Source organism: Oncorhynchus keta, chromosome 28, assembly GCF_023373465.1.
Source record: "Oncorhynchus keta strain PuntledgeMale-10-30-2019 chromosome 28, Oket_V2, whole genome shotgun sequence".
NCBI classification, from domain to species: Eukaryota; Metazoa; Chordata; class Actinopteri; order Salmoniformes; family Salmonidae; genus Oncorhynchus; species Oncorhynchus keta.
The window spans coordinates 70,809,478-70,823,461 of record NC_068448.1 but is presented as its reverse complement, the minus strand read 5'-3'; the positions used below and the strand labels follow the sequence as shown (position 1 = coordinate 70,823,461).

Genomic DNA, 13,984 nt, shown 5'->3' with positions numbered 1-13,984 from the left:
TACTGTACCTGGAAGAGCAGCGAGATCTTGCTCTAGAGAACCACCGTGGGTGGGGTCTGTGATGTCTTTCTTTAGAGAACCTCTGTGGGTGGGGTCTGTGATGTCTTTCTCTAGAGAACCACCGTGGGTGGGGTCTGTGATGTAGCGAAGGATCACACTGTTCTCTCTCATCAGATGGCCATTCTGTGGTGAGCAGATCGAAAATTCAAATATCAGCCGTGTGTGTGTGTGTGTGTGTGTGTGTGTGTGTGTGTGTGTGTGTGTGTGTGTGTGTGTGTGTCGGTTTGCACGTGTGTTTACCCCTGAGTTGTGGTGCTGGGTGGTCTTGTCGGGGAGAAGATACTCCTCGGCATCGACCATATCGTCCATGTCCTCTGATGCACTGATCAGGCTACGGTAGAACTTAGAGTCCGTGGGACTGGGCAGGTACATGCAATCATCTCCCTGAAATGTACATTTAAAGTGAATTAGATATAAAATAACTACCATTCTTAATTAAAAGCTTTATTTTATTTTTGCTTATGTAAAAACGTTTCGGCCATCAACTGCCTTTATCAGAAAGTGAATTAGTCACTATCACGATCACAATCAATACCTTGTTTCTAATGTCCCGTCAAAGAAATAAGAGTTGGTGCAACTATCTAATAGAATAATAATAATAATATTTTCAATTACCTGAATGACCAGATAGCGAGATGGATCCCGGGCCATTTTGGAGAACTCAGAGATGAGCTCCCTGAACCGTGGTCTGCTGTCTGCATCGATCATCCAGCCTGAAGGAAAATAAGACTGGCATCAAACCCCTTGTGTGTGTGTGTGCGCAATACATATATATCTATGTCGCACATCACTCACATTTGACCATGATCATGTAGACGTCTATGGTACAGATGGGGGGCTGAGGTAGGCGCTCTCCTTTCTCCAGGACTCCAGCGATCTCCCTGGCCGGGATGCCATCATAGGGCTTCGACCCAAATGTCATCAGCTCCCACAATGTCACACCTTGTATGTCATTACAAGGAACATCATCAGAAAACCTTTCAGAAGCTGCAGTTGTTCATAAGTTCAGTTTATTTGACTATTTCCTCAAATACGTGCTGTACTGTTTGTCCAGTTGGACTTACCGTAGCTCCACACATCGCTCTGATGGGTATAGGTCCAGTGAAGGATGGACTCCAGTGCCATCCACTTTATGGGCACCTAGGAGTAAAGATTATTGGTCAGCCATGGTTGAGTGAGTATTTTCACTCACTTTATTCACACAGTTAAATCCATTGATCATCCAGTAAAGATTTACCTGAATTCAATGATTATTGTTCTAGTAGGGAAATGAAATGTGTTGTACAAAAATAAATGTGACTATTGAAATGGTCAGCGGTGTCGGCTGCTCCAACCTTTCCCCCATCAGCGTGGTACTCCTTCTCGTCTGCAGTGAGCAGCTTGGCCAGTCCAAAGTCTGTGATCTTTAAATGGTGAGGTGTCTTCACCAGAACGTTCCTGGCCGCCAGGTCACGGTGCACCAGGTGACGCTCCTCCAGGTAGTTCATACCCTGCAGACAACATCCAAAAGACTCCTTGTGACTCTGAGGCTGTCCTGATATGGACACTACATACACAATGGTAGTAGATGAGGTCATTTGTTTCCCTCCACACAATGCAAAGCATTGTATAAATTCAACCCATTAATATTATCAGTAGTAGAATTGGGGGTGATATGTAGGTGCAAAGAGAAAATCATTTTGCCATACAAAATGTTTTTTTGATCTGAATTCCTATTGATTTTACAGTGGTGAATTCACAGATACACTACATGACTAAAAGTATGTGGACACCTGCTCGTCGAATCATGGGTATTAATATGGAGTGTGTCCCCCGACTGCTGCTATAACAGCCTCCACTCTTCTGGTAAGGGATTCCACTAGATATTGGAACATTGCTGCGGGGACTTGTTGCCATTCAGCCACAATAGCACTGATGTTTGACGATTAGGCCTGACTCTCAATCGCCGTTCCAATTCATCCCAAAGGTGTTCGATGGGGTTGAGGTCAGGGCTCTGTGCACACCGATCTTCCACACCGATCTCGACAAACCATTTCTGTGTGGACCTTGATTTGTGCAAGGGGGCATTGTCATGCAAGGGGGCATTGGGGTCTTCCCCAAACTGTTGCCACAAAGTTGAAAGCACATAATGTCATTGTATGCTGTAGCGTTAAGATTTCCCTTCTCTGGAACTAAGGGCCCCAGACAATTATTCCTCCTCAAAACTTTTCAGTTGGCACTACGAATTGGGGCCGGTGGTATTCTCCTGCCATCCGCCAAACCCAGATTTGTCCGTCAGATTGCCAGATGGGGAAGCATGATTCATCACTCCATAGAATGCGTTTCCACTGCTCCAGAGTCCAATGGCGGTGAGCTTCACACCACTCCAGCTGACACTTGGCATTGTGCATGGTGATCTTAGACTTATGTGGGGCTGCTCGGCCATGCAAAAGCCATTTCATGAAGCTCCCGACGAACCGTTCTTGTGCTGACGTTGCTTCCAGAGGCAGTTTGGAACTCTGTAGTGTGTGTTGCAACCGAGGACAAATTATTTTTACGTGCTAAGCGCTTCAGCACTCGGCAGTCCCATTCGTGAGCCTGTGTCGTGTACCATTTTGCGACTGAGCCATGGTTGCTCCTAGACGTTTCCACTTCACAATAACAGCACTTTCAGTTGACCAGGGAAGCTCTAGCAGGGCATAATTTTGACCAACTGACTTGTTGTAAAGGTGGCATCCTATGACAGTGCCACGTTGAAAGTCACTGAGCTCTTCAGTAAGGTCATTCTACTGCCAGTGTTTGTCTATGGAGATTGCATGGCTGTATGTTTGATTTTATATACCTGTCAGCAACGGGTTTGGCTGAAATAGCCAAATCCATTCATTTGAAGGGGTGTTCACATACTTTTGTATATATAGTGTATTTCACCCCAAATTCCACTGCTGGTTATCATTATCAAAATGAGGCAAATTAGTGTTTATCCAGAGGTAAGCATTTGTACAAACAAAGCCCTTTTGACCAGGAACTTTAACAGATAACCTGCCAACACGTAACCTTCCATGGAGGTCTACTTTGAGGGGGGAATAAACAGCCTCAGATGCCTAATTCACTAACATTTATCAAATACAGCCTTTATAGCTTTTTATGCCTGCTTTGAACCATATTTCCATAGAATCAATAAGACAAGCTGCAAACAGATAGACACCACTGTGTATTCAATAATTAGCCCTCAGTAGGCTTACTGTACAAATAGACTAAGTAAAGCCAGAGGCAAGGTCCCAACCAAGGCTGGGAAGAGACTGCTGCTCAACCAAGAGGCCTGGGAGGTTGATGGGTGTGAATGTGTGGGGAGGTTAAGCTAATCTTTCAGATTAAACATCCATTCCTAACTACACCTGAAATTGTGGGAAGGCAGAGTGAGTGTCAAAGAAAGCAAAGTTTGCTCCCATTTGTAATAATCTATCAAATCAAACTTTATTTGTCACATGCTCCAAAAACAACAAGGGTAGACCTTACCGTGAAATGCTTACTTACAAGCCCTTAACCAACAGTGCAGTTCCAGAAGAAAATATTTAAACTTAAACTAAAGTAAAATAAACTAAAGGATAATAAAAAGTAACACAATAAAATAACAATAACGAGGCTATTTACAGGGTGTACCGAGTCAGTATGCAGGGTGTACAGGTTAGAGATTTCAATATTCATTTTTTTATTTAACCTTTATTTAACCAGCTAGGCTAGTTGAGAACAAGTTCTCATTTACAACTGCGACCTGGGCAAGATAAAGCAAAGCAGTTCGAAACAAACAACACAGAGTTACACATGGAATAAACAAACATACAGTCAATAATACAGTAGAAATAGTCTGTATACAGTGTGTGAAAATGAGATAGGATAAGGGAGGTAAGGCAATATATAGGCCACGGTGGCGAAGTAATTACAATATAGCAATTAAACCCTGGAATGGTAGATGTGCAGAAGATGAATGTGCAAGTAGAGATACTGGGGTGCAAAGAAGCAAGATTTAAAAAAATACAGTTTGGGGATGAGGTAGTTGGATGGGCTATTTACAGATGGGCTATGCACAGGTGCAGTGATCTGTGAGCTGCTCTGACAGCTGGTGCTTAAAGCTAGTGAGGGAGATATGAGTCTCCAGCTTCAGTGATTTTTGCAGTTCGTTCCAGTCATTGGCAGTAGAGAACTGGAAGGAGAGGCAGCCAAAGAAAGAATTGGCTTTGGGAGTGACCAGTGAGATATACCTGCCGTAATAGTTCAAGCCCTGCCACATCCGATGAGCGTCAGAGCCGGTGTAGTAGAATTCAATCTTAATCCTGCATTGATGCTTTGCTTGTTTGATGGTTCGTCTGAGGGCATAGCGCAATTTCTTATAGGCTTAGGGATTAGTGTCCCGCTCCTTGAAAGCGGCCGCTCTAGCCTTTAGCTCGATGCGGATGTTGCCCGTAATCCATCGCTTCTGGTTGGGATATGTACGTACGGTCATTGTGGGGACGACGTCATCGATGCCCTTATTGATGAAGCCGATGACTGAGGTGGTATACTCCTCAAAGCATCCGCGCCATCTGACCACTTCTGTATTGAGCGAGTCACTGGTACTTCCTACTTTAGTTTTTGCTTGTAAGCAGGAATCAGGAGGATATAATTCTGGTTGTATTTGCCAAATGGAGTGCAGGGGAGAGCTTTGTACGCATCTCTTTGTGTGGAGTAAATGCGGTCTAGAGTTCTTTTTCCCTCGTGTTGCACATGTGACATACTGGTAAAAATTTGGTGAAACTGATTTAAGTTAGCTTGTTTTAAGTAAGTTAACTGCCTTGTTCAGGGGCAGAACGACAGATTATTATATATATATATATATTTTAAAAAGTTTCTATCATTATTTTTTATTTATTTTTTAAACCTTGTCAGCTCGGGGATTCGATCTTGCAACCTTCCAGTTACTAGCTACCTGCCGCCCCAGGTAGCCTAGTGGTTGGAGCGTTGAACTCGTAACCAAAAGGCTGCAAGATCGAATCCCGGAGCTGACAAGGTTAAAAAAAAAAAAACATTTTTTAAAATGATCTGCCACCCAGTGACAGGGATCTTGGTCCTGTTCCCGGGAGAGCAGTATATCTTTCTTGTCGCACTCGTTAAAGGAAAAAGCTTCTTCCAGTCCATATTCCCAGTTCTGATGTCCAGGAGTTATTTTCCATCATAAGAAATGGTAGCAGCAACATTATGTACAAAATAAGTTTTAAAAATAATTTACAAAACAAAGCAAAAAAACAAAGAAAATAGCACAATTGATTACGGACATGTAAAACATCAGTCATCCTCTTCGGTGCCTTTTTAACCATCCTGTGCGAGCTACCGTCCATCTACATATTGCAGACACATCTGGTTATCCAGCTGTGATAGCGGCTGGCATGGTTCTATGCGTTAGTCAGATCCAGATTGACTGACAATGTAGCTACCTCTTTGCTTGCTAATGATTTGTTAGAAGGTTCTGTTTCCCCAGAAGTAATTGGTACAATATACTTGTATACAGAAATAAGACACAAATGTAAGTTAACACAGCAGTTAATTCCTGTTTGCTCACCTTTGCGATCTGTACACACCAGTTGAGTAGGCACTGGGAGCCAATGAGGTCCTTGTTCTCCTTGACATAGTCCAGCAGACAGCCGTAGGGCATGATCTGGGTGATGAGCTGCACCGTGGACGTCAGGCAGATGCCCAGCAGACGACATACGTGGGGGTGCTCCACACTGGCCATCACATAGGCCTCCTGAAGACAGAAAACATGGGGAAGAGGGGGTCATCTTCAGATCTCACAACGACTGAAGAACTGTTTAACATCTCAGGAAGGAACCACATTATTATGATATGGCAATCTGCTGAAAAGCGCAGCCCAACTGCAGTAAAAAGGGAACATTGACCGCTTGGGCTTCATTCAGGATATCTACTATACAAACAGTTGACTCACGTCTAGAATCTCCTTATTGGCTTTGGGAGATGTGGCCTCTCTCAACACCTTAATGGCAACAGGGATCTTCACGTTTTCTCCCTCAGGAATCCAAACGCCCTGGGGAGAAAAAACACATTTATTAGGTCTGGAATGATACCAGTATCGCAATATTTCTTCCATGCCAAAAATGTAATCACGAAACAGACCAAACTCTTTGTTCCTTTAAAAATCTGCTATAGCTTGGAAAATAAATGTGACTCTGGATGACAACATAAATGATGTTTGTTTCCAACAGTAATAACCTGTGTGTAAATGTAATCTGTTGCTGTATGTTTTTGTGTTATCTGTGATGGTTTTGTTTGTCTTGTGTAGTTTCTTAATCATTGTACCTAAACTGTATGTGTAAACATGTATACGCAGGGCCCAGCTGTAAAAGAGACCTTGGTCTCAGTCTGTGTTCCTTGTTGAAATAAAGGTATAATAATAATTAGAGCTGTTCTCCTAAAGAAGTTAAATCCTCTTCGTGTTTTGTTTCCTTGCCACAATACTAACGAGTATCGCGATACTGGTATCGTCCTGGCTCTATCGTTTGTCCCCTTTAATAAACTAATGAGTTCATACTATTCTATCACTGGACGAGGAACACCTCATAGGATTCGTTTGATCACTAGTGATTTGTGTAAAGTGTGACTGACGGGATTTGGACCCTGGTGACCTGCCACAAGACGTTGTTCTTCCGCTGAGGTAAAGCTTAGGGAGCAGTGTTGGACTCCATTCAGAATTTTGGAATCGACTCACATTCAACAGATTTTGAGGAAATATAATTTAATTCAGTGCAATTCTACTCAGTCATTGAATCTGACAGATCACACTTACAGATTACAAAGAATATATCATTTGTCTCTGAAAACAATGTTCATATACTGTATACTCTTTTTAACCTTAGTGGATATAATAGCCAATTATATTTTCACAAACCAGTTCATTTGTTTGGCTCCTTTTCTAAGCCTCAGGATCAATTTGAGGATTAAACTAATGCATTCTGGGAATGTTGTATTTTCCCAATATTTAACCAATTTTAAGTGATTAATAAAATATAATAACGTAGAGTATTCACATCCAGGTTTTGTTTTCCTTGATCATTCATTGAAGAGTTTTTCCTGTAAATAAATGTTTTCAACAACATTTTATATGTACAGTGCATTCGGAAAGTAGTCAGTCCCCCTTTTCCACATTTTGTTACATTACAGCCTTATTCTCAAATGGATGATTAAAAAAAGAATACTCTTCATTAAGCTATACACAATATCCCATAATGACAAAGCAAAAACAGGTTTAGACATTTAGCTAATTTATACAAATAAAAAACGGAAATATTACATTTACTTAAGTATTCTGACCGTTTACTCAGCACTGTTGAAGCATCTTTGGCAGCGATTACAGCCTAGAGTCTTCTTGGGTATGATGCTACAAGCTTGGCACACCTGTATTTGGAGAATTTCTCAAATCATTTCCTGCAGATCCTCTCAAGCTTTGTCAGGTAGGATGAAGAGCGTCGCTACACAGCTATTTTCAGCTCTCTCATGAGATGTTCGATCGAGTTCAAGTCTGGGCTCTGGCTGGGCCACTCAAGGACGTTCAGAGACTTGAATCGAAGCCACTCCTGCATTGTCTTGGCTGTGTGTTTAGGGTTGTTGACCTGTTGGAAGGTGAACCTTCGCCCCAGCCTGAGGTCCTGAGCGCTCTGGAGCAGGTGTTCATCAAGGATCTCTCTGTACTTTACCTCGTTCATCTTTCCCTCGATCCTGACTAGTCTCCCAGTCCCTGCCTCTAAAAAACATCCCCACATGCTGCCACCACCATGCTTCACCGTAGGGATGGTGCCAGGTTTCCTTCAGATGTGCCGCTTGGAATTCAGGCCAAATATTTCAGTCTTGGTTTCATCAGACCAGAGAATCTTGTTTCTCATGGTTTGAGAGTCTTTAGGTGCCTTTTGGCAAACTCTAAGCGGGCTGTCATGTGCCTAATGTGCCTCTACCATAAAGGCCAGAGTGGTAGAGTGCTGCAGAGATGATTGTCCTTCTTGAAAGTTCTTCCATCTCCACAGAGGAACCAAAAACCTCAAATTTCCACTCATCAGACCAAAGGACAGATTTGCACCGTTCTAATGTCCATTGCTTGTGTTTCTTGGCCCAAGCAAGTATCTTCTTATTATTGGTGTCCTTTAGTAGTGGTTTCTTTGCAGCAATTGGACCACGAATGCCTGATTCACGCAGTCTTCTCTGAACAGCGAATTTTGAGATGTGTCTGTTACTTGAACTCTGTGAAGCATTTATTTGGTCTGCAATCTCAGGTGCAGTTACCTCTAATGAACTTATCCTCTGCAGCAGAGGTAACTCTGGGTTTTCCTTTCCTGTGGTGGTCCTCATGAGCGCCAGTTTTATCATAGCGCTTGATGATTTTTGTGACTGCACTTAAAGAAACTTGAAAAGTTCTTGAAATTTCTGGATTGACTGACCTTCGTGTCATAAAATAATTATTGACTGTCATTTCTCTTTGCTTATTTGAGCTGTTCTTGCCATAATATGGACTTGGTATTTTACCAAATAGGCTATCTTCTGTATACCACCACCACCTTGTCACAACACAACTGATTGGCTAAAACGCATTAAGATGGAAATAAATTCCACAAATTAACTTTTAACAAGGCACACCTGTTAATTGAAATACATTCCAGTTGACTACCTTATGAAGCTGGTTGAGAGAATGCCAAGCGTGTGCAAAGCTGTTGTCAAGGCAAAGGGTGGCTACTTTGAAGAATCTCAAATATAAAATCTATTTTGATTTTGTTAACACTTTTTTAAAAGTTATTCTACAATGTAGAAATAGTAAAATAAAGAAAAACCCTTGAATGTGTAGGTGTGTTCAAACTTTTGACTGGTACTGTGTATAATGACATTTGATGTTTTATATTCAATTGTTTGTATATTTGTATAGACTATACATCATATAGAATAGAAGAGGCGTTTACATTTCATTTAAATTCACTGAATTAAATTATATTTCCTTTAATACAAATTCGAATTACAATTCAGTTTCCTGTTTACTATTTCAATTCAAGTTCAAGAACTGAATTGGAAATTATGAGGCATTCTCAATTCATTTCTGAATTGATCCCAACCATGTTCAGAGCGAACACAAGTCTTCAGCTCTCAGGTAAGATTACTCATTCACGGTCTGAACCGCCTCCATTAAAAAAAGCATTGATCACTCTGCCTACCTTAAAGACAGTCCCAAAGGCCCCTGATCCCAACACTTTGATCTTCTTAAACTCGGTCTCCTTCAGAATGCGGAGCAGGGCCTGGTTGGGTGCCTCTCCACTTGGGGTCAGGGGTTCAACCAACTATGGGATCAACAACAAAGCAAGTGTAATTATCTACCTACTGTACGTCATTGCGGCCCTGTAAAGGTGTTAACGTGTATGTTGGTCCCTCTTGTTGAATGATCAACATGAGCGTGTCACGTCTGTGACTGAGTCTATATGTGTCCATGTCTGATGCATGCCCAAGTATACAGTTTGTGAACAGTACAGTTTGTGAACAGTACAGTTTGTGTCCTCCCTCTGGCAATGTGGTCTCTGTCTGTTACCTCTCTTTCCTGCAGCAGGCGGCGCAGCGTCCTCTTCCTGACGATGTGACGTCTGCGGACTAGCACGAACACACCCAAGGCCAGGACCACAAACACCAGGAGGCCTCCCACCACACTGGCAGCCACCGCCGACGGGACGGGACCACTGGGAAAGCAGCAACAACACGAGAGGTGAGTTTCCTGGTAGCTTCTTAATAAAAACATCTGATCTCAAACACTTTGTGACAACTGCTGATGTATAAAAGCCTTCATTAAATACATTTGATTGGTTGATTGATTGATCTTTCATCTGTTGCCTATACTGGACTTATGTAAGGGTACATCAACCAAGATCACTTAGCACTTGATCTATCTTGATCTTTCACTATGATATGGTTTCGGCGTTAGCCTGATCCCAGATGTGTTTGTGTGTATTACTATAGTCATTGTCACACCAAACAGCACAAACAGATGTGTAATCGGACTGGTTTCATGTTGCTTTATCTGAAATATCTCGCTCACCCTCTGGCATTGCAGCCATTCAGTCCAGGTCCAGAGCATCTATAGAAAGAAAGGAGTATTCTCAGAGTGACTACTTCACACAGTCCTGACCATGGTAAACACTCATCATAGTTTCTGAATATACAATCATTGAAAAAAGGCTGACATGGCCTTTACAAGGAGAAGTTAGAGATCACTGTGTAGACTGTGCCTTACCCGTCGGTGCAGTTCTCATGGCAGAGCTGACATTCTCTGTTCTTATCAGCGTATTTCCAGATGGGCCTGTCCACGTCTCCGAGAACGCCGCGTGGGCACCGATAGACACAGTGGGGGCCATCTTTGACGTGGGCGCACTCCACACACTTGTCAGGGCCCTTCAGAGTGGAGGGTCAGAGGTTGGAATTGTTGATCTAATTGTTGTCTTGAGTGAAAATACAGCTGACTTTGCAATATTTGCCAAATCACACAGAATTCTCATCAAACTTTCCGAATTTGTTACACAACTCAATAGCTATCACAACTGAATGTCAAATTAATTAAATAAGATGAGACAATTCAGATGGATATAAAGTTAAAGGAGCGTACAGATCCAAAGCAGCTTCCGGTTCCGTTCTTCACCATACATTTTTGGTCACACTCTAGGCACATGTTGTTCAACACATACTCTCTTGGCGTCCTGAGAAGGCAAGAGGAAGGCGAGGAAAAACTATCAAAACATTGACACAGCACAACCCTCCATCTCGTGTAGCGTATAGTTCACATATGTGCAGTAGCAGTAGTATTGCCTTTGGTGTCGTTGGGTTAACTCACCCCTCCAGTACGTGACAGGCCCCCACACAGCGGCCCCTACGGGCGTAGTACAGGCAGGTTAAACACATGGTTGGACCAGGCCCCCAGCAGCCCTCCTTAGTGCACATGTCATCACAGGTACTGTTCAGCTGGGCTGTAGGGAAGAGAAGGGAAGACTATAGGCTCTATCCAGAAACAACTCCTAGACCAGGACTGTTCAATGTCGGTCCTGGTTCTGATTTTTATCCTCTCCAGACCTGGGACACCAGGTGAGTGCAATTAACTGCCAGGGAGAAACTAAAACTGAAGCGTTTTGCTTTCGGCTCTCCAGGACCGGAATGAAACAGTCCTGTCCTAGGACAGGCACCCAACCCCCTAGGCTAGGTTAAATCTGAATGGATATGACAGGTCTAAGCTGTAGTTCTCAAAATCTATCTAACCTACCAGAGGGTGGAATTAGAGCCACAACCACATTGCTTATATCCAATAATGGCAATGTTAGATAGCTAAGCTAACTGAAACTACCTGTGGCCTATGTGTATATGGCTGTTAGGATGAATGTTAGCATTTGGCCATTGTTAACCATTTTGTTTTTTAGAAAAGCAGTGTTTGCAAAGGTGTTGATCAGAGTTTATACTTGATGCTTGTCCTTGCTTACCACATGTGCTGATGTTGGCGTTGTTGTCCACCCTTGCGAACTGTTTGTCCAGTTTGAACAGGCCATTCCAGTGGCCTCCGTTGCTGTAGCAGAGGTGGGGGTTGTTCTTCACCACAATGTTGCCATCGCTGATCTCTCGTAGGGAGCGGAGGCCTAGATACTTCAGATGGGCCACGTTCAGGGCAGCAAAACTCACCTGACCACTATGGGAAGAGGGAAAGTAATGTGAGCTTACTGCTACTGTAGCTAGCCCATACGTAACGTTGAACAATGTTTCTGTGGCATTGCTAAAATATCATACAGCAGAGTTTCTCAACCCAGCCCAGGGTTGACCTCCTAGGTTATTGAGTATTTACTTTCTATCATGAACGGTACTCCACTGAAAAAACACCCCAAAAAACCATGTTTCATAGTCATTACAATAGCAAAGCGTTAGACAGAGATACACTTACAACTGTTTGGTCCTTCCCCTGATAATCTCCAGGTTTTCAAATGCACTGAGAGAATCGAGGTGCTTTGGCCAAGCTTGTATGAGCAGAAACCCTTTAGGGAAGTAACAAAAATACATTTAATCAAGCATTATCTTTGCTTTGGTTACCCTCAGCTGAATTACATAGCAATTGAAGATAAGTTAAACATTGTTCTACCTGAAATTTCCTTCACAGTTCTGAAATAATCCAGTTTGGCAGGGTCCATTTTTGGTGTTGATGTGTACCTATCACTGAGAGAAGCAATTACAAAGACACACATCTCATATAACGTTTAATTAATTTGAAGGAACACAGGGCAAATAGCATTTTGTTTCAGTGCTACAGTGTTCATATTAGGACAGCCCATGGATGCTGTACAATGCTATTATTATTCCTTACCCATTCAAAGAGGTTCCAATTATTGAAACATCGCCATTGATTTTGGTGCAGTTTTTGAAAGAATCAATGTTAGAGGCGTTGATTGACAAGACGGCAGTAAGCGGCCCCATTCCAAGTCCATTGCACACTAGATGAGAAGAACACCAAAACATTAAAATCATGGACGATCTAATGCAACGTTATGAGGTTTATAAACCACACAGCTAGCAAAGTTGAAAATAATGTACAATTATATTGTCCAGCTTACCACAGACAAAAAGTCTTTACAATATTCAGACCCCTTTACAGTGGCATGTTTTTTAAAAACATGCCAGCAAAGCCACTACACAACTCTAAACAATACATTAATTGCACTATAACAGTGACAAACGGTGCCCACAAACGGTTAAGGCCTACATAAAGCTGTCCCAACCTCAGAGTCCCAACAGCAGTCCCAACACCTTACCACTGCTACACCTGGCTATCAGAGGAGCCTTGCCTGGCAGCGAAACAGTTCATTCAGCCTCATTTACTGCCTTTAAAAAAACATAGCTGATATGGCTGACTTGCTTAAACAAATGTGGTTTCTACTGACAATTGAGATGTACAAACTATGGCATAAGGGGACGACGAGAGGATAAATGCAATCCGTAATCTCTATTAAGGCATTAATGAGTGAGCTAGGACGGATGTAGTCAATATAACTATTTGTTCAGCACTTTGAAATGTACAGCGACAGAATTCAGAACATGAGCCATTCTTACAGTATTATCCCTGTACACCAAGTCAGATAAATAAATGGGGCATAATAAGCAGACAATGAAAGCTCTTACAATATTTGATGATGATATTTCTCTAAAACAGGCTATAGGCTACATGTGCACCAAAATGGAAAATGGACCAAATTAGTCGGGTGAGGCACATGTGCTACTAACAGCTCACTACACAACATACCCTTAGTTTTACTTTCTTAGCTACAGTATACATATATTCCTGGCATATTACATAATTTATGCAGCAGCATACACAACATTTGTGGACTCACCTTGTGGTCCCTTGAACGCGGTGGCGCGGCGGTCCTTCCTGGGCAAATTTTGTCATCAAACTTTGTCATCGAAGTCTGGCATTCTCTGGATTTATAGTGCTTTCAAGACAACTGGGGACTCGGAAAAAAACAAGGTGGAATCATGATGATGTCAGTGATCTTCAGGTTGGAGCTCTAGAGAGAGGCCCGAGTTCCCGACTTGCAATTCTGAGTTGGATGACTGTTCAAAAAACATTTTCCCAGTCGGAGCAAAATTTTTTCCCGTCCCCAGTTGTCTTGAACTCACTGAAGTCTGAGATTTCCCAGTTCCGAGTTTCCAGTTGTTTTGAGCGCGGCAGAAGTCATGCTGGATTGACAGCATGGCTAATGTTGAATGTTTATCCTTTTTAAGCTTGTAAAAGAGACCCTTAAACCCAGACTTGGACCACACACCCACTCCACTGAATAGCAGGCTAGTGATTGCTTTGCAATGCTTGCAGTTAGCCACTGATTCCTTTCAAACCACTCGTTGTTATTTG

At 42.5% G+C, this 13,984-nt stretch overlaps 1 protein-coding gene across 2 annotated transcripts in view; it reads right to left on the bottom strand.

The window, feature by feature from the left end:
- The window catches only part of LOC118361762 (melanoma receptor tyrosine-protein kinase-like), a 57,347-nt gene that overhangs the window by 2,790 nt on the left and 40,573 nt on the right, over nt 1-13,984 (bottom strand). For both annotated transcript variants that reach the window (XM_035741959.2, XM_052483773.1), the window contains 18 exons: nt 12,443-12,569; nt 12,221-12,294; nt 12,026-12,116; nt 11,574-11,776; nt 10,937-11,069; nt 10,712-10,802; nt 10,343-10,500; nt 10,148-10,186; nt 9,647-9,791; nt 9,279-9,401; nt 6,017-6,115; nt 5,633-5,818; nt 1,395-1,550; nt 1,125-1,200; nt 856-1,002; nt 676-773; nt 301-444; nt 9-183 (listed from right to left, as the gene is read on the bottom strand). In XM_035741959.2, the coding sequence (XP_035597852.1) occupies nt 9-183; nt 301-444; nt 676-773; nt 856-1,002; nt 1,125-1,200; nt 1,395-1,550; nt 5,633-5,818; nt 6,017-6,115; nt 9,279-9,401; nt 9,647-9,791; nt 10,148-10,186; nt 10,343-10,500; nt 10,712-10,802; nt 10,937-11,069; nt 11,574-11,776; nt 12,026-12,116; nt 12,221-12,294; nt 12,443-12,569 (2,265 nt within the window). The remainder of the gene's footprint in view (nt 1-8; nt 184-300; nt 445-675; nt 774-855; nt 1,003-1,124; nt 1,201-1,394; nt 1,551-5,632; nt 5,819-6,016; nt 6,116-9,278; nt 9,402-9,646; nt 9,792-10,147; nt 10,187-10,342; nt 10,501-10,711; nt 10,803-10,936; nt 11,070-11,573; nt 11,777-12,025; nt 12,117-12,220; nt 12,295-12,442; nt 12,570-13,984) is intronic.